Raw genomic sequence first — 19,511 nt, 5'->3', positions numbered from 1 at the left:
TCTGGGCATCAGGAGAAGAACTAGCATGTCACAGACCTAGACACTGTGGCCACTGGGCCTTCAGTAGGTAGGGAGTGAGATCTGGGGCTAGAGCTTTTAAAATACACGCAAGCATTATCTTCAGGTGTCAGTTGTTGCTTATGAAACATTTGAAGTGTTTGGGAAAATCGTAATCTAAACCTCAGGGCTGTGAAGATGGGGGCGCCAAGGGCCAAACTGGCTCAGGAGCTGGTAGGTCCTGATTTGTCGTCTTTAACTGAGAATTCAATTAAACATCTGTTAAATGCCTACCATGTGCGCGTCATTATATGTACTTGTTCTCCCCACTTAATAGTACTTTTTCTCCAATTACATATAAAGATAGTTTGCAACATTCACTTTTATAAGATTTTGATTTCCAAATTTTTCTCCTTCCCTCCCCAAGACAACAGGCAATCTGATACAGGTTATACACATACAATCATGTTAAATATATTTTCACATTAGTCATGTTATGAAAGAAGAATCAGAACAAAAGGGAAAAACCACAAGAAAGAAAGAAACAAAAAAAGCGAAAATAGTATGCTTCCATCTGTATTCAGACTACATAGCTCTTTCTCTGGATGTGAATAGTATTTTCCATCATGAGTCTTTTGGAATTATCTTGGATTGTTGTATTGCTGAGAAGAGCTAAGTCTATCAACTGTGGTTGATCATCACGCAGTGTTGCTGTTACTGTGTACAATGTTCTCCTGGTTCTGCTCAAGTCATGTAAGTCTAGGTTTTTCTGAAATCTGCCTGCTGCTCATTTTTTAAGGCACAATAGTATTCCATTACATTCATATACCACAACTTGTTCAGCCATTCCCCAATTGATGGGCATCCCCCCAATTTCCAATTCTTGGCCACCACAAAAAGAGCTGCTATAAATATTTTTGTACATGTGGGTCTTTTTCCCTTTTTTGTGATCTCTGGGATACAGAGTATTGCTAGTAGTGGTGTTGCTAGATCAAAGGGTATGTACAGTTTTATAGCCCTTGGGGAATAGGTCCCAGTTGTTCTCCAGAAAGGTTGGATCAGTTCACAACTCCACCATGCATTAGTGTTCCAGTTTTTCTACATCTTCTCCAACATTTATCATTTTCCTTTTTCTGTCATATTAGCTAATCTGATAGGCATGAGGTGGTACCTTAGAGTTGTTTTGATCAGCATTTCTTTAATCAATAGTGATTTTACGCATTTTTTCATATGAATATAGATAGTTTTGCTTAGCCAATCTGATAGATGTGAGGGGGTACCTCAGAGTTGTTTTAATTTGCATTTCTCTAATCAGTAGTGATGTAGAGCATTTTTTATATGATTATAGATAGTTTAAATTTCTTTATCTGAAAACTACATATTCATATTCTTTGACCATTTATCAGTCGGGGAATGACTTGTATTCTTATAAATTTGATTCAGTTCTCTATATATTTTAGAAATGAGGCCTTTATCAGAAATACTGGCTATAAAAATTGTTTCCCAGCTTTCTGCTTTCCTTCTAATCTTGGTTGCATTGGCTTTGTCCAAAAACTTTTTAATTTAATGTAATCAAAATTATTCATTTTGCATTTCATGTTGTTCTTTATCTCGTTTGGTCATAAATTCTTCCCTTTTCATAGATCTCACAAGTAAAATATCCCTTGCTCTCCTAATTTGCTTATGATATTACTCTTTATATCTAAATATGTACCCATTTTGACCTTATCTTGGTATACAGTGTGAAATGTTGGTTTATGCCTAGTTTCTACTATACTATTTTCCAGTTTTCTCAGCAGTTTTTGTCAAATAATGAGTTATATGTACTTTTTAGGGAGTTTGATGTTTTTTCAGGTTGTTAATTACAATTTATTTTGAAAATTGTAAAGATAACCTTGCATATCTCCAAGAAGCAAATTGCTGAATTCCTTGAGTCATACACCCTTGACAGTTTAGATGGTAGTATGGTATAATGGAAAGAGTACTGGACTTAGAGTTAGGGCACCAAGGTTCAAACCTTAGCTTTGAAATGTACCAGTTGTTTGACTCTGGGAAGTCCTTTTACCATTCTGAGTCTCAGTTTCCCTGCCTACCTGCCACTCCAGGTGTATTTTGAGGAAAGTGGTATAGAACTCTGATTCATAATTACTATTGTCTTTATCATTCTTCCTTTCTCTTTGGGAAAAACTGAAAAATACCCCTTTGTAGCAGTACCCCTAGCTGGAATAAAGGACAGCAGTGGTAATCCCTCCAACTTCCATTGTTTTTGTAAGACTTTCTCCAGTTTGGCCTCTCTAGGGAGAAGGCCCCAGGGATTGCCCTGGGACCAGGTACCAACAGAGATCTCTGGTATCTCCTTCATGGCTCCTTTGCAAGGGTCACCTCATGATGGCAGAAATATCTTATTTGCTAGATCATCATCATAGGATCATAGATTTAGATCTGGCCACCTAGTCCACCCCTCATTTTTACACATAAGGAAGCTGAGGCCTAGTGAGGTCAAATAATTTGCCCAAAGTTACACAAGTGCAAAAAACAAACAAATAAACAAAAAAATGAAAGGGTAGCTAGGTGGTGCAGTGGCCCTGGAGTCAGGAGGACCTAAGTTCAAATCTGGCCTCAGACACTTGACACGTACTAACTGCGTGGCCCTGGGCAAGTCACTTAACGCCATTGCCTAGCAAAAAACAAACAAACAAAATAAAACCAAAGTTACACAAGTGGTAAGCGATAGGAGGGATTTGAATCTTTGCCCTTTAGCTCCAAATCCAGGGTACTTTCCCCTGTACCACAACACCTATTCATTGATGTACCACAAGGGTCTGTTCTGGGCTACTTTCTGGATCTTAGGGTTCTCATTAGACTCCCCTAGGTTCATTTATCGCTATGAAGATGACTTTCAAATCTACCTAATCATCCTTTGTCCGGATCTTGAGCTTTAGCCCTGTTTACTGCTGGATATCACTGCCTCCATGTTCTGTAGGCATCTGTAATTTACCATATCCAAATCAGAACTCATTTTCTTTATCCTTATACCCAACCCTCTTCCTGACTTTTCTTTCAAGATACCACTCTCCTAGTCATCCAGATTTGGAACCCCAGAGTTATCTTTGACTCCTACCTCTCCCTCACACCCAGCATCTGGTTGGTTGCCAAGTGTTGTCTATTTGACCTATACAAGTTGTCTTACAGCCATACCCCTGTCTTTACTCACATGGCCACATACTAGTTCACATCTCTTGTGTCTTGTAATAGCCTCCTGGTTTGTCTTGTCACTAGGCTTCCAGCTTCTCCCTTCTCTGTCTTCTCCACGGTTGCCAACTAACATTACTAACCCTCTTTGACCATGTCTGTCCCTGCTCAAAAGTGTCAGTGGTTCCATACTGCCTATAGGATAGGTTCTTAACTTTTTTTGTTTCATTGCTTCCTTTAGGAAGTCTAGTAAAGCCCATAGATCCCTTTTTAGAAAAATTGTTTTAAATTAACTAAAATATATATATAGGATTACACAGGAAGCCAATTAAATTGAAATATAGTTATGAAATTTTAAAAATGTTCATAGACTCTAGATGTTAAGAACTCTCACCCTAGGGTAACCTGTACTCTGTCATTAAAGCCCTTCACAAGAGTCTTGGGCTGAGAATCCAGAGACCTGCTTTCTGTGGCCAGTTCAACACCCAAGTTGCCTTGGGTCCTTGCGTGTGACACTTTTCCTCTTTTTGCCTTAGTGTCCCTGTCTGTAACCGGGGCATGATACTGCTCCTCTAGTTTCCGTGAGTCTTAGTGAAACTCAGATAGGATTCCAGTCAGAAAATTTCCTCACCATGTGGCCTAGTCTCCTAGCTTGTTTCTCTGTGGTGCAATTGAGTGTACATGTCTGTACTCCTGAAGAGTTTACAGTTTGAGACCAGAGTCCCCTAGAGCAAGCAGATTTTCCCATCAGTAAGTATTTAGTATCTACATGAAGGGCAGAGTCTGTTTTCATTTTTGTTTTTACATCCCCAACACTTAGAACAGTGCCTGGCACATAATAGGAGCTTAACAAATGCTTGTTGATTTGGCTGCGGTGTAGGATGTGAGAGACAAGATCCCTTTTTCTTTTTTTTCCCCTTTTTTATACTTTATATTTTTTTCAATTACATGTAAACAAGAATTTTTGAGTTCCAAATTCTCTTTCCCCCTCCCCTCCTCGCCTTGAGAAGACAAGCAGTTTGATGTAGATTATCCATGTGAAAGCATGCAGAACATCTCCATATTAGCTATGTTGCAAAAGAAAATGAAGACCAAAAAAACCTAAGAATAATAAAGAAGGTAAAAAAAGTATGCTTTGATCTACATTCAAACACTCTCAGTCCTTTCTCTGGCGGTGGATAGCATTTGTCATCATAAGTCCTTTGGAATTGTCTTGGATCATTTTAATGCTGAGGAAAGCTAAGTCATTCACAGGTGATCATCGTACTGTGTTGCTGTGACCGTATGCCATGTTCTCTGGTTCTGCTCGTTGTACTTTGCATCAGTTCATATAAGTACAAGATCTCTTTTCTTAAGGAGCTTACAATCTTGTTGGGAAAGATGAGGTTTACACAAGCAATAGCCAACATAAACAGTTCTTCCAGCAAGTGCTACAGAAGCTCCGGATGGAAACTGTTTCCTGGTATTATAGGATCGTGGATCTGAAGTTGAAAGAAACCTCAGAGACCATTTAGTCCAGCCCTCTCATTTTTCAGATAAGGAAACTGAGTAGTCAGAGAAGGGTCGATAGAGGAGGTAAGACTTGAACTGGGCCTTTAGAACAAGTCAGATGGAGGAGAGAAAGAAGACAGCTCTGAGCAAGGAGAAGATTGTAAACAAAGTCTTAAGGGGAGAAATGTTTGGTGTGTCTGAGGGTGGCACAGTGAGAATATTACCTGGCTTATTACAGAGGTAGAAATGGCTTGAAGAAACTGTTTAGCCTAGATTTTTAAAAACCTTGGTCGAGACAGACCTGTCCTCTATAACAGCTCTCATAAGGAGTCTAAGTAGCAGTGGTAGGGCCTAAGTGAAGGGAGATCAATGGATAAAAATTGAAGAGAAAGGGGCAGCCAGGTGGTGTAGTGGATAGAGCACCGGCCCTGAAGTCAGGAGGACGTGAGTTCAAATCTGGCCTCAGATCAAACACGTGACACTTACTAGCTGTGTGACCCAGGGCAAGTCACTTAACCCCAATTGCCAAAAAAAAAAAATTGAAGAGAAGTAGATTTCAGCTTAGTATCAGCAAAAAGCTTGCTAAAAATTAGGTTGTCCAGAAGTGAAATGCAGTGTCTTGAGAGTTGTCAGTTCTCAAGCAGAGCTTGGTTGGTTCAGGTGACATCTGAGGTACCTCCTAATTTGAGATTCTGGGTTGGAAAGAACCTAAAATGCAGCCAGGTTGCAGTGTCTCTCTCTTTTTGTTTTTTTATTTTTATTAAGATACATTTTTTTTCTCCTTTCCTCTGCCCTCATTGAAAACGCAAGAAAAACAAAAGCCTTGTTATGAACATGTATAGTAAAACATACATTGACCATGTCCCAAAAAAATATCTCTCAGTCTTGCACTGTGAGTCCATCACTTCTCTATCAAGAGATAGATAGTATGTTTCATCACAAGTCCTCTGGAATTGTGCTTGCTTGTGTTGATCAGAGTTCCTAAGTCTTTCAAAGTTTTCTTTACAATATCGTGTAAATTGTTTTCCTGGTTCTGCTCACTTTCCTCTGAAACAATTCAGACATGTCTTCACAGATTTCTCTGAAACCATCCCATGCAGCATTTCTTACAGCATAGTACCACTCCGTCACAATCATATACTTTACCATAACTTGTTTATCTGTTTTCAGTTGATGGGCACACAAACCCCGCTCCCGTTTCCAGTTTTTTGCTACCAAGAAAAGGAGCTGCTACAAATATTTTTATACACATGGGTCCTCTTCCTCTTTCTTTGATTCCTTTGGGGTATCATAGTAATAGTGGTATCTATAGCTCAGAGGGTATGGCATGGTTTAAGAACTTTTGAGGCATACTTTCAGAATGGCTGGACCAATTCACAGCTCCACCAACAATGCATTGTTGCTCTTGTTTTCCCAAAGCCCCTGCAAAACTTGTTATTTTTCCTCTTTTATCATCTTTGCCAGTCTGATGAGTATGAGGTAGATAGAAGCTTGTTTTAATTTGCATATCTCTAATTACTAGTGAGTAAGAGCTTTTTTAAATATGGTTCTTGATAGCATAGATTTCTTCCTTTAAAAATGGCCTAGTCATATCCTTTGACTATCTCCTGGAAAATGACTCTTAGTTTTATAAATTTGAATCATTTCCTTATGTATCTTGGAACATGAAATCTTTATCAGAGAAACTGTTCATTTACTTGCTTCTCTTCTAATTTTAGGTACATTTGTTTTATTTGTGCAAAAACTTTTTTTATATAATCAAAATTATCCATTTTTATCTTGTGTGATCATTGTTTTTTAGTCATGAACTTTCCCCTTTCCATAGATCTGAAAGATAATTTCTTCCTTCCTCCTCTAATTTGTCTTTGGTGTAACCTTTTCTATCTAGATCTTGTATCCATTTGGAGCTTATCTTTATACATGGTATGAGGTGTTAGTCTAAACCAGGGGTGGGGAACCTGTGGCCTTGAGGCCACATGTGGCCCTGTAGGTCCTCACGTTTGGTCTTTTGACTGAGTCCAAGTTTAACAGAACAGATCCTTCAAAAGGATTTTGTGGCCTCGAGGCTGCAGGTTCCTCACCCCACTCTAAACCTAATTTTTGCCAGACTGCTGTTCAATTTTCCTAGCATTTTTTTTTATTAGTGAGTTTTTTCCCTAGTAACTGGAATCTTTGGGTTTATCAAAGACCATGCTATTTTGTGTGTTTGCTTCTATTATATTATGTACGTGATCTACCAGTTGACTTCTCTATTTTATATTGGCTTGACCTACCTATGAGCAGTTCATTTTTCTTCATATATTAATAGCCAGATATGTTACTAAGGAAGAATTGGTAGGATCTGGTGACTGGTGGTAGGAGAGGAAGGAGAGAAGAATGAGACTTCAGAGTTTTGAAATATGCAGATAAGAAAAACAATGAAGCACTTACCTTTTTTTTTTTTTTTTTTTTTTGCTTAGGCAGTTGGGGTTAAGTGACTTGTATGGGGTCACACAGCTAGTAAGTGTCAAGTGTTTGGTCTGAGGCCAGTTGAACTCAGGTCCTCCTGACTTCAGGGCCGGTGCTCTATCCACTGCGCTACCTAGCTGCCCCTAAGCACTTACCTTTTAACTGTATCTGAGGGTACTTGTCTTATGAAAGGAGAGGGTTTATTACTGGCGTGAGTTGGGGTACCAGGTCAGGGAATAGTTGTCTTCCTCTGGCCTGGTGGATTGTCAGAGGCCAACACTTAAATACTAATTCTTCACTAAAGAAGGCTTGTCTGTCTGATTCCTGTAGTACATGATAACCTTTCTTCTTCCTCTGAGCTCCTGCCATCTCTCTCACAGTATTCTGCTGATAAATCTTTGAGAACCCAGAGTCAGCTCCTTGCCATGAGGAAAGATGGGAGTAGGACTTTGGTGGAAGACATCTTAGAGTACAAGGACTGCATTTCATTATTAAGATTAATAAATATGAGACATCGTTCCCTTCTTCATGAAACTCACAGCCTGATTCTGAGACAAGACGTATATACACAAAAAGAAAACTGACTTCCCCAATTGATAAATGGTCAAAGGATATGAACATGCAGTTCTTAGATGAAGAAATTAAAGCCATCTATTGTCACATAAAAAATGCTCTAAATCACTATTGATTAGAGAAATGTAAATCAAAACAACTCTGAGGTACCACATCACACCTATCAGATTGGCCAACATGCCAAAACAAGTAAATGATAAATGTTGGAGAAGATGTGGGAAAATTGGAACACTAATGCATTATTGGTGGAGTTGTGAAATCATCCAACCATTTTGGAGAGCAATTTGAAATGATGCCCAAAGGCCTATAAAAATGTGCATATCCTTTGACCCAGCAATAGCACTTCTAAGGCTGTATCTCAAAGAGATCATAAAAATGGGAAAAGGACCCACATGTACAAAAATATTTATAGCAACTCTTTCTGTGGTGGCCAAGAATTGGAAATTGAGGGGATGCCCATCAATTGGGGAATGGTTGAACAAGTTGTGGTATATGAATGTAATGGAATACTATTGTGTTATAAGAAATGATGAGGAGGCAGACTTCAGAAAAACCTGGAAAGACTTGTATGGACTGATGCTGAGTGAAGGGAGCAGAACTAGGAGCACATTGTACACAATAATAGCCACGTTGTGTGATGACTAACTTTGATAGACTTAACCCTTTTCAGCAATGCAAGGATCTAAGACATCTTCAAAAGTCTCATGATGGAAAATGCTATCCTCATCCAAAAAAAAGAACTATGGAGTTTGAATGCAGATTGAAGCATACTATTTGCCATTTTTTTCTTCTGTTTTGTTTTTGTTTTCTCTTTCTTGTGGTTCCTCCTGTGGTTCTAATTCTTCCTTACAACATGACTAATGTGAAAATATGTTTTAATAGGAATGTATATGTAAAGCCTATATCAGATTGCATGCCTTCTTGGGGAGGGAGGGAGAGAAAAATTTTAAATTCAAAAGCTTAGGAAGTGATTGTTGATAAATCAAAATAAATTAATAAAAAAAATAAAAAAGAAAAGAAAAGAAAACTGACCATGGAAAACAACTCACAAGAAGTGGTGTAGGTTACATTGCTGTGGAAACTCAGTAAGGGCATACTGTAGACTGTGCTTATCCTGCCTAAGAAAATTCCAGTCCAGACCTCATGAGTGAATTTAACTTAATTCAACCAACATTAAGCACCTGTTGTGTGCAGAGTCTTATACTCAGCCTTGGAAGAGACAAAGTTTAAAATAAGACAAAATCCCTCCCCTCCTAAAGCTGCCTATCCAGTAGGGGATAAGACACACCTGCTTGTAACATACAAGACTATATGGCAAATGGATTATCCAGGTGCAGATAGTATTACATGTAATCTGAAGGCAAAAAGGTCATTACTGACAAGGAATGGTGGTTTATAAAGTCTTTCTGGAGAAGGTAGTGTCTGAACTAGTCCTTAGAGGATTGGGGTTGGGAGGTTGGAGGAAGAAGGTGTTTCTAGCCATAAGGTAGAGTGTGAGCAAAGATTTGTTAAATAGGAAAGTGCAAGCCATGTCAGGGGAATCCAGTTTGGCTTGATGGTTTAGTGAAAAACAGTAAAGCTGAAGAAATGGAGAATAAAGTTGCCCCTGAACACTTGTTCCAATCACAAGGATTTCTCTTCCCATTGAACACCCCGACCTTGAGATATACGGCGTGTTTCTTTGTACTTAAGATAGGGGAGGTAAACTCCTTTATATTCATTTCTTATAAAGCTGCTCAGCTGTGGGTGAGTGGGTGAGGACATAAGAAGTAGTCAGTAAATTCTTGCTGAACAAAAATGGAACCTAGGAGTCGGAAGTTTATCTGGAGATCATCTAGTTAACCACTATGCCTAATACGGGAATCCCTTCTCTGACACCTCCATCCAGTGGTCAGATTAAGCAATTACAGAGTAATTGGGTAGAGTAAGTACATAGTTTCTACTTCTTAGGTTTAAAAGACAGTTCTAAGCAAGTTCCCCTCTTACTCTGGATACCTCCCCCCAACTTCCTTCCTGCTTCCATTTTGTCTTCTATCGTAGGCCCCTTTTATACCTCACTTCTCAAACAGTCTGTATTATGCAGCACTTGGTCGGGCTGAATGTCCCATAACTAGTTAAGAAGTCTGCTTCCTGTCTAAGTCATAATTTTCTTCCAAAGTAAAATCCTTGCCTATTTTACCCTGATCTCCCTTTGTCACTGACAGAAGGCCTTACTCTGGCCATTTGGTCTCTTGGGGATGATTGAAAGGCCTCTTGATTTCTCCATTAGTAACTGTGTTCATCTCATATGTACCAAAATCACAGAATTTGAGAACTCGAGAAGGCTGCAGGTGTCATGTAGTCCAGCTCGTCTAAAGAGGATGAATCCCCTTACCAGCATTCCTGACAACGATCAATTAGCTTCTTGAAAACACTCAGGGTGGAAAAACTCGTGAACTTACAAAGCAGCACATTCCACTTTGGGCTAACTTTAATTGTTAGGAATGTTTTCCTTAAATGAAGCTTAAATTTTCCTCTGTTTAACTTCTACCTCATTCTATTCTCTAGGGCCAAGAAGAGTGTCTCCTTTCTCCTGTCAGTCCTTTAATAACTGGCATATCCCTCCAAGTCTTTAAGTTTTTTCTTCTCTTTATGAAACATTTTCAGTTGCTTTATCCAGTCCTCATGTGGAGTAGCAGCTAGTCCCTTCCTTATCTTGGTTTGTCTTCTTACGGCCTACTGTCTGTCAAAGTTTCTCCTAAAATGGTATACCCAGGGCTTATGGCAGGAGTATAAATATGGCCTATCCTAGGTAGAATCTAGCTGAACTTTCCTCTTTCATTTTAAGGATTAAGGCCTCCAAGCTGGGCAGTAACCCAGAAGTGGGCTTGAACATGATAGAGCCATAGGATGGCAGGGCCAGAAGGCACCCAGCACTTGCTGAGTTAAACCCCTTCATTTCACAGATAAGAAAACTGAGACTCAGAGAAAGAGTGCTAGTGACAGAACCAGGACATCATCTCATGTTTCCTGTTTCCCAGTCTAGTATTCTTTCTGCTGTATTACTTTGCCTTTCCTTTGGCTGGCCAGCCTTGCAGTAAGAGGAAGGTAATCCTTGAAGTGAAGTCCCATGTCCCCAGTCAGACGTATGCTCTCACTGGTACGTGTTGAGCCATCTGACTGTGGAGCAGGGTGGTTCTGCCTGAGCTTAGTGGAGATAATGCCCTGTACCTTAGATTGAGAAGCATAGCTGGGAGACCAGACAGAGACCTAAAAAACAAAGAGAGGGCTCCTCTAGCCCTGCACCCAGACTTCCAGGCTATAAAATACTTCTTGCAAAATGAACACATACTCCTAGCTTTATTCGCTCAGTCAGTCAATTAACAAGCGTTATTAGAGGCAGCTAGATAGCTCAGAGGATAGAGTGTTGAGCCTCTAGTCAGGCCTCAGACACTTAGCTGTGTGACTGTGAGCAAATCACATAATATCTGTCTGCCTCAGTTTTCATAACTGTAAAATCAGAATAATAATAATAACACTTAGCTCATGGGCTTGTTGTGAGGATCAAATGAAATAATATAAAGCACTTAGCATAGTGCCTGGCACATAATAAATACTTGTTCCACTAAGCACTCATTATTTGCCTGGCAAATAATGCTAAGTGCTAAGCCCTGGGAATGCCACAAACAAAAAACCCTGTGAGGTGAAGAAAATGGTCACCCCTGTGGTAGGCTGGAAGAGAGGACATGGGAAAGGCCTACAGGCCCATATCTGAAGCTGGAAATTCTGTCATTTGCCTCATCCCTCTGGTTTCTGTATTTCTTTTTTCATCCTTGGCCCTGAGCCTTCTTAAACCTGACTTAGCTTCCCAGGGCACTTGCTGCTCTGCTTGGAGCATCCTCTCAGGAAACGTACCTTATGCCCAGGGATTTCACCTTATAAAGTTTTGTTAACCTTTCCCAATGCCCAGATACCAAACTCAAGCCCCTGAGCTCCTTGGACTTTCTGGCCCTTAAGTCGGCTTGGTACGCAGATTACAGAGATCAAATGCCCTTAATTCCTTCTTTACTCTGCTGCCACCTACTGTGATCCAAGATGTTCATCATAGTGTCTGTTCCTGTAGTGCTTTGAGGTTTACAAAGCACTTTCTTCGTGACCCTAGCAGGTAGGGAAAACAATGAAAAAAAGCAATGAATTTCCAAATTAAGGAACTCAGAGAGGAAGTAACTTGCTCAGAGGTAGTCAGTCTATAAGCATTTATTAAGCACCTACTGTGTGGCACACATAGTGCTAAGTGCTGGGGATATAAAGAAAGAAAGGTCAAAGACATTGCCTGCTCTCAAGGAGCTAGAAGTCCAATGAGGGAAACAACATGCAAACATTATATGCAATGAAGCAATATATAGGATGAATTGGAAATAATCAGTAAAAGGAGGGCATTAGGATTAAGGCGTAATGGGGAAAGGTTTTCTGTAGAAAGTAGGATTTTAGCTAAGACTTGAAGGCCAGCATGTTAGCACATGGGACTTTATAAACTGTTTCATTGGTGGTTAAAAAAAAAAAATCACTGTCACTATCTAGTAAATAGAACTTTCCCTTGTAACAAAGTAGTCCAGTTAAGCCAAACAAAGTTACACGTCGACCATATCAGACACATATATCTCATTCCCCATTCCTTGAGTTAAGTAGATGCTCCTTGCCCCTATCCCAGTTAAGGAAAAAGTAGGAAAAAACACATGGTAAGGACAGAGCTCCCAGCAGTTAGAAAGTCAGGGTCTCAGGGTCAGTCCCCCCAGTGCCTAAGTCACCCCTAGAGTTTTCTTAAAGATACTCTGTGCTTAACAATAATTAGTTTAAGAGACCAACCCTCTGTGAGAGGACAGGAAGCACAAGAACAATGTTTTTGTTGTTACTGTTGTTATTATAACTTTCATGTAGATAATGACATATTTACTAAGCCCTTTGCCATGCATTTTCTTCTTTGATCCAGGGCAAGGGTGTTTATCCCCATTTTAGAAATGAGGAACCTGAGGCTCAGAGAGGGAAATGATTTACCCAAGGCCACCCAACTAGTAAGTGGTGGAGCCTGGACTTGAACCCAGGTATTCTGATTCCTAGATCAGGGTTCTTCCCCTTGAACCATGCAGGCCTCTGAAGGGACAAATGATAGGGAGTTCTCTAAATAGACTGCTCCAGTGGATGGCCTCACCCAGACCTTGAGTCTCCCAGCCACAAGATTCTCTTACGCAAGAGGGGCCCAGAGGGAATCTGTCCAGAGTCGGCATCTGTATGGCACAGTTAGGTTCTAGACAATGACCTGTCCCTCACCTTTGTTCCGTGACAGGTCTCTCAAAGTGGGCCTGCAGATCTCCATGGATTACTGGTGGTGCACAAATGTGATTCTCCGAGGGGTGGACGAGGTATGTCTCCAGATGTCAGGAATAGAGAGGGCGCTGCAGGAGCCGGGGGAAGCCTGACAGCCATTGGCTCTGGGGATTTCCCTTCCAAAGACCCATGGTTCTCTAGTGCCCTGGAGAGGTCAAGTAGTGTCAACATTTCAGTTTGGATTAGTTGTGCTGTTTTATCCTTTGTGTCCCTGGAAGGCTAAGTCATCAATCAAGCTTCCTTCTGGGTGGGAGGCAGCATGGGGTAGTGGGAGAAAATAGGCTTCGATGTCATGGAATAATGAGATTTGAACTCAGGTCCTGAGTCCAGGGCCCGTGATTCTTCTCAATAGACCAAGCTCAGTTCTGTAGTAACTTGCTGTGTGGCCTCAGGAAAGTAATTTGACTTCTCTAGGCCTCAGTTTCCTCCTGTAACATGAGGACGCTGGACTCTCTAAGGCCCCTCTGAACTCTAACAATCTTCCTGTGAGGGTGTGGATTGAATTTGATTGATCAGGAAACTCTTCCCTTAGGAGATGGTTTTGAATTATGGCATAAAGGAGGGAGAAGATGAAATGCTAGGTTTTTGAGCTGCAAGAGACCTTGGAGACTACCTCGTCCAACCTTTTCATCTTACAGATATGGAAATATACCAGAGAGATTAAGTGAATATAAAGACAGAGGGAGGGACGCTAGAAGGTGGGAGAGGGAAGCCAAGGAAGTTCTCTGGCTAGGATGGAAGCCATCCTAGGGTTGTCCCTGGGGGTTTGAGGAGGGGCAGACACCCCCTCCCCCATCCCTTCTCTCTGTCCCTGTGGCCAGAACAGCCCTGGCTACATGGAGGTGATGTCAGCGTGTCACCAGCGGGCAGCTGATGCTCTGGTGGCTGGAGCCATCCTCAATGGAGGTCTCTATGTGAAGCTGGGCCAGGGACTCTGCTCCTTTAACCACCTGCTCCCTCCTGAGTACATCACCACCCTTCGCCTGCTGGAGGACAAAGCCCTCACTCGGGGCTACAAAGAGGTTGGCAGCCCCTGGGCTTCAGGGATTGGCTGGAGTGGGGTGGAACTGGGTGGTCAGGGCTAACTCTTACGCCATCAGCTGTGAAGAGCTCCAGCCCCATGCTACGCACTGGGGAGAGTTGACTTATAGAGGCAACTGAAGGTATAGGCTTTGCCTTCTGGGAATTTTCTGACTCTTGATGGACCAAGAGCTGTGGGAGATACAAGTGTTCAGGGTCCTGGGAGGAAGGGAGTTTCTAAAGCTGGGGAGCCTAAGTAGACTTGACTTCTTGGAGGAGGGCATTTTGAGCTAGATGTTGAAGACAGTGGGGGATGGCCCATGTGAAGGTTGTGGGGCAGGGGGATAGAGGGAGAGTGTTGAGGCCTTGAAAACATTACCTTGTTGCTTGACTAGGATGCTATTAGTAATCATAAGAAAGGAGGCCAATGAGCCAAAATAGGCCTGAGGCAGAGTGTGGAAGACCGTCCCTGGACTGGGCTCCCTTTCCCCTGCAGGTGGATGAGCTGTTCCTGGAGGATTTCCAGGCCCCAGCCAATGAGGTGTTCCAGGAATTTGACTATGAGCCTGTAGCAGCAGCCAGCCTGGCCCAGGTGCACAAAGCAAAGCTGAAGGATGGCACAGAGGTGGCCGTGAAGGTGTGTGTATATGTGGGGTACCCCTTGAGTGTCCCTGGGCGCTGCCCAAAGACTTGGGACTAGTAGAAGGGACCATGAGGATCACTAGGAAGGCAGCTCAATACCACTTATATGCTGTCAGCACATCTAGTTCTTACTCAGCTTAGACAGGCATACAGGTCAGTTTAGGACAGTCTCTGGCACCTGTGGACCCTGAAATCACAGGATCTTACAGAATGTTATTGTTGAAAATCATTAAAAATCATGTAGAATCTAACTGTGAATTTTGCAGAGGAGAAAAACAGATACTGAGAGAGGTTGACTTATCTAAGTGCAAGAGAGTTGGGATTCAGACACAGCTCTTGTGACTCCAGTCCTGCTCTTGAATCTATTACATGGTACTCTTTATCTCACATAGCATACAGTAGCCTATTACCTGGCCTCCCCATCTCCTCTAGCTGCACTAGTTTGAACTGAAAGGCTGCTTTCATTAGATCACTAATACTTGCCCATTACTCATAGAAGTGGTATTCAAGGCTCCTCTATGATATGGTCCTTCCCATCCTTTCCTGTTGTATCCACCCGTTTCCTAATTTTCCTCACTATCCCCAATCATGTCTGGAATGCCTTCCCTCCTCCTTTGTCGTCCAGGGCCCATTTAACTCCAGGCCCACTACTACTAGGAAGTCTTGTTGGACTGTTTCAGCCCCCACTGCTCTTCTTTTTCTAAGCTGGTCCATTCACAAGCAAATTCCACACTGTTTAGCCTTTCCTTAACTGACCTAAGACCATTTCCAGATTGTAAATGGGATCCCTCTGCTAGGTGGGAAATAAAAGATAACTCAAGGAATGAGAGCAATTATAATGGGGAATCAAGAAAGGCTTTAAATAGGATGGTCCCTGGACTATTTGTTGAAGGAAGGGAGGGATTCTGAAATGAGGTGGGACAGGAGAGGTCAGTGTGTGTTGATGAGGCAGAAGATGACTCAACCCCTGCATCCAGTACAGGTGCAGTACATTGACCTAAGGGACAGGTTTGACGGGGACATCCACACCCTTGAGCTCCTGCTGCAGATCATCGAGTTCATGCATCCCAGCTTTGGCTTCAGCTGGGTCCTCAAGGTAGCTCTGGCCCCAGCCCCTTCAATGCATTGCACATGGCACTAGAGAGGGAGTGGAAAATATAGCTTTACCTAGGCTTCAGGGAGACTCCAGTCTAATGAGGTAACAACCTCCATTTCTGAGATGTTCTGAATTTGCTACAATTCTACCTTGGGGACTCCCTTATCACATCCTCCCCACGTACAACCCAGTCCCTGCATTGATACCTGCCCCTCTTGGATTCCCCACCTCAGGACCTAAAAGGGACCTTGGCCCAAGAACTGGACTTTGAGAATGAGGCTCGGAACTCGGAGCGCTGTGCCGATGACCTGAAGCACTTTGGCTACATAGTAGTGCCCCGTGTTCACTGGGACAAGTCCAGCAAGGTTTGAGCCCTCAGGTTCCCTGAGAACTAATTCAGGATCTTCTTTCCCTTCCACAACTTACTCTATCCTACCCAAACTAGGTCTTCTAATGACCCTCCCCCACCTTACTATTCTCAGGCTGGGCAGATCTGGCCTGCTTATCAGACCTTGTCTCCCAATTTCTAGAGGGTGCTGACTGCTGACTTTTGTAATGGCTGTAAGGTCAACAACGTGGAAGAGATCCAGAACCAGGGGCTCAGTTTGAGTGATGTATGAACCTGTTTGTCTGCACTTCTGTAATTTACACATGACCTATGCATTTTATCTATTAGACTGATCTCCATCAGGGCAGGAACATACTCTAAACACAGTTGTTTGCAAAATTAATATATGAAAGGAAGAGCAGGATTTATCTGTGTCTTTTATGACATTTTATCATCAGAGGTAGTTTGGAGGGTTGAGACTTGTGCCATCCCTGATAATGCTGGGGATGCCCCATTTCTGCTTTAGAGGAAGTGATTCTCACCTCTTAATGGGCACCCACTCTTTTAGATATCATCTAAATTGATCCGAGTATTTGCTGAACAGATCTTTTATACGGGCTTCATCCACTCAGATCCCCACCCTGGAAATGGTAAGATGCCACTCTTGAGAGGGAAAAGATTAGTCTGGCCATTTAAAGTTGGGCTAAGTTTAGGTACTCCCCACCCATATTCTCTCTTAGTATTGGTACGGAAAGGCTCAGATGGGCAGGCAGAATTGGTGTTGCTGGATCATGGCCTCTACCAGTTCCTGGATAAGAAGTAAGATCCATACCTATGGTAGTACTCTAGTCCTGGGGGGAGAGAGGAAAGAATCATTTATCTGTATTGGATCACCTCTGTGGGCCCCCAGAGACCATAAAGTTGTGGGGAACAAGGGGTGGAATGTCTAATCTGGCCAGAAGGGGTCACACGCACCAACACCACACCCTTCCCAGGGATCGCTTGGCCTTGTGCCAACTATGGCGGGCCATTATCTTGCGGGATGATGCAGCCATGAAGAAGCATTCTGCTGAGCTTGGTGTTGAAGGTAAGAAAGGGGATGAGGTGATGTTGAGGGGTGGGCTTACCACCAGTGTACCCTAAACTGCCTCTAGTTGGTTGGAAAGTGTTGCTTGGATTTCTGAGATTGGGGTTCAAACAAGCAGTCAGGTTTTCCACACAGGCGGTCAACACAAATGATTCTAAGTATTGATACAGGGCTGTGATCAGAATGACTAATCGTTATATGAAAGTGGAGTGCACAATTAAGTTTTCCAGACATCTGAGTGTTTAGACCATGCCATTATCAATATGTCGCTGGTGTTTTAGTATGTTTTTATTTATTTTTTTAGTACCATTTTTAAATATTTCCCAATTACATTTTAATTTGATTCAGGACATACTCAGAATGTGGTGGGCTACATGTTTGACACCTCTCTGCTTTAGATAGTTCCTTCTACTTTTTAACATAACTCTGGATCTCTGCTCAGTATTGATGGGGGTACTGCCCTTAACTCACCTTTTAAACTTGATTAAGACCTCTTTATGTTACAAGGAAGTTCTCCTGGTTAGGTAGACTTTACTGCTTGGCTGAACCTAGCAGGAACTCCAGTCTAGTCCCCTCATTTAACATAAAGGGAATAGGTGTCAAAGGAAGGAAAAAGTCCTGTCCTAGGTTTCTTTTGTTACTCACAAACACCTAAGCACTTTGGAAATTCTTCTCTTCCTGTGTTGCATTACCTGGCAGAAGAACCCACCAGAGTTATTTTTTTTATACATTGTTGTAAAAAAAAGAATAATGATAATTGTAAGGCGGTGTCTTCACTTGAACTCTACCTTGGCAAACTTCTTATTCTATATCTTCACTGCACACCAGAATCAGGCTAATCCCTCTTTCCCAACAGTCTTTAAAGCAGAGGTGCAAAACTCAAATAGAAATGCCATATTGATGACTTAGATAATGTTGCTATTTTGTTAAACATTTCCCAGTTACATTGTAATCTGGTTCAGGCTGGGCTTTGAGTTTAACAATTCTGCTTTACAGTACTTTAAGACAGCTGTCACATTCTCCCCATCCCCCATGTCTAACATCCCCTTTCCTTCCCATACCCCAAGATTACTTCCTGTTCTGTGAAATCCTAATGCAAAGACCAATTCATATGGAGCAATTGTGGCAGTCTGGCATGCTGAGCCATGCAGAGACAGCTTACATGCAGGAAATGGCCCAAGAACACTTTGCCCGAATCATGGAGGTGCTGAAGGCCTTGCCCCGCCCCATGCTGCTTGTCCTGCGCAACATCAACACCGTACGTGCCATCACCATGACCCTGAAGGCCCCTGTGGACCGTTACTTCCTCATGGCTAAAAGGTTTGTGCCGTTGGAAGACAGAAGGCCAAAGAAGGGATGGGACTTGCCCATACTCTATCTCAATACAGGCAATTAAACCAAGTGTTGGGCTAACACAATAAAATAAGGAGCCTGGATAGTTAATAGCTACTGAGCCTACCACCCACCAAAAATTCAAAGCAGAGGGGGGAATGATGGGTTGCTTGGCTGTCTTAGTACTTCCTACTGAAGGGAAAGTCCGGGGTCTAGAAAAGGATGGAGTAGCAAAGAATGTATACAAAGGAGAGAAAATGCTAATGCTATGGGGTTTTTTTGGGGGTGGTGGTAAAGTGCTGTAAGGAGCTGGAGCCGCCTGGTGGGAGAGCAGACTCGAGGTACCTTCTACCGACGCCTTGTGAATTGGGTCAAGGTCACATGGGAGAGCTTCAAGTTTGAAATTGTCCTCAGGTGAGATGGGCAACAACCCTTCTGAGAAAGAGAGGGAGGGGAATGGGAAGGGGAATGATGGTGGGGCTGGAGTCATTGCTAGGTCCCACCTTTAACTCTCTCTCCTGGCTCCAGGTTGGAGATGTTATCAATGCACCTAACCTCCATGATCATCAAATTCCTGGTTTACCTGGGTGTCATGCCTGAACCCGAGGAGATATTCAAGAAAATGGAGCCCTAGGTCTGGGTGGCCCTGTCATACCCACCCTCAGCTGCACAGATTCACCTCCTTCAACAAAGAAAGGAGGAGTAGGCATCAGCCACCAGGGCAGCAAGACCCACAGGAGTCAAGTGGCCAAGAACAGGGAGATGACAGACAAGTATCTCTCTACTTGCTCGGACTAAGGCAGAGGAGGCCCATTAGGACACAGAATAAAGGAGTGGATACAATGCTCAACCTCCAACTGCAACTTCCTTGATTACAGGGTGTTAAGAGCAGAGTCTTCAATGATAGGAAGGCCCCTCTTACTTCATCCCATGGCAGCTTC

The 19,511-nt window shown here is 42.4% G+C and overlaps 1 protein-coding gene across 4 annotated transcripts in view; it reads left to right on the top strand.

Moving 5' to 3' along the window:
• Positions 1-19,420, top strand: part of ADCK5 (aarF domain containing kinase 5) — a 36,150-nt gene extending 16,730 nt beyond the window's left edge. The window contains exons 4-15 of one of the 4 annotated variants that reach the window (XM_027857807.1): positions 13,025-13,100; positions 13,887-14,087; positions 14,582-14,722; positions 15,710-15,823; positions 16,057-16,188; positions 16,354-16,437; positions 16,720-16,801; positions 16,892-16,970; positions 17,147-17,238; positions 18,306-18,558; positions 18,868-18,984; positions 19,099-19,420. In XM_027857807.1, the coding sequence (XP_027713608.1) occupies positions 13,025-13,100; positions 13,887-14,087; positions 14,582-14,722; positions 15,710-15,823; positions 16,057-16,188; positions 16,354-16,437; positions 16,720-16,801; positions 16,892-16,970; positions 17,147-17,238; positions 18,306-18,558; positions 18,868-18,984; positions 19,099-19,204 (1,477 nt within the window). In that variant the 3' untranslated portion in view covers positions 19,205-19,420. Of the gene's footprint in view, positions 1-13,018; positions 13,101-13,886; positions 14,088-14,581; positions 14,723-15,709; positions 15,824-16,056; positions 16,189-16,353; positions 16,438-16,719; positions 16,971-17,146; positions 17,239-18,305; positions 18,559-18,867; positions 18,985-19,098 lie in introns of those variants that run through there. The other 3 variants (XM_027857806.1, XM_027857809.1, XM_027857808.1) reach the window with 3 other exon arrangements.
• Positions 19,421-19,511: the final 91 nt, after the last annotated feature.

This window comes from Vombatus ursinus, unplaced genomic scaffold (genome assembly GCF_900497805.2).
Source record: "Vombatus ursinus unplaced genomic scaffold, bare-nosed wombat genome assembly UNPS02012319.1, whole genome shotgun sequence".
NCBI classification, from domain to species: Eukaryota; Metazoa; Chordata; class Mammalia; order Diprotodontia; family Vombatidae; genus Vombatus; species Vombatus ursinus.
Note: the sequence above shows the minus strand (reverse complement) of the source record. Positions and strands in the feature narration are given on the sequence as shown.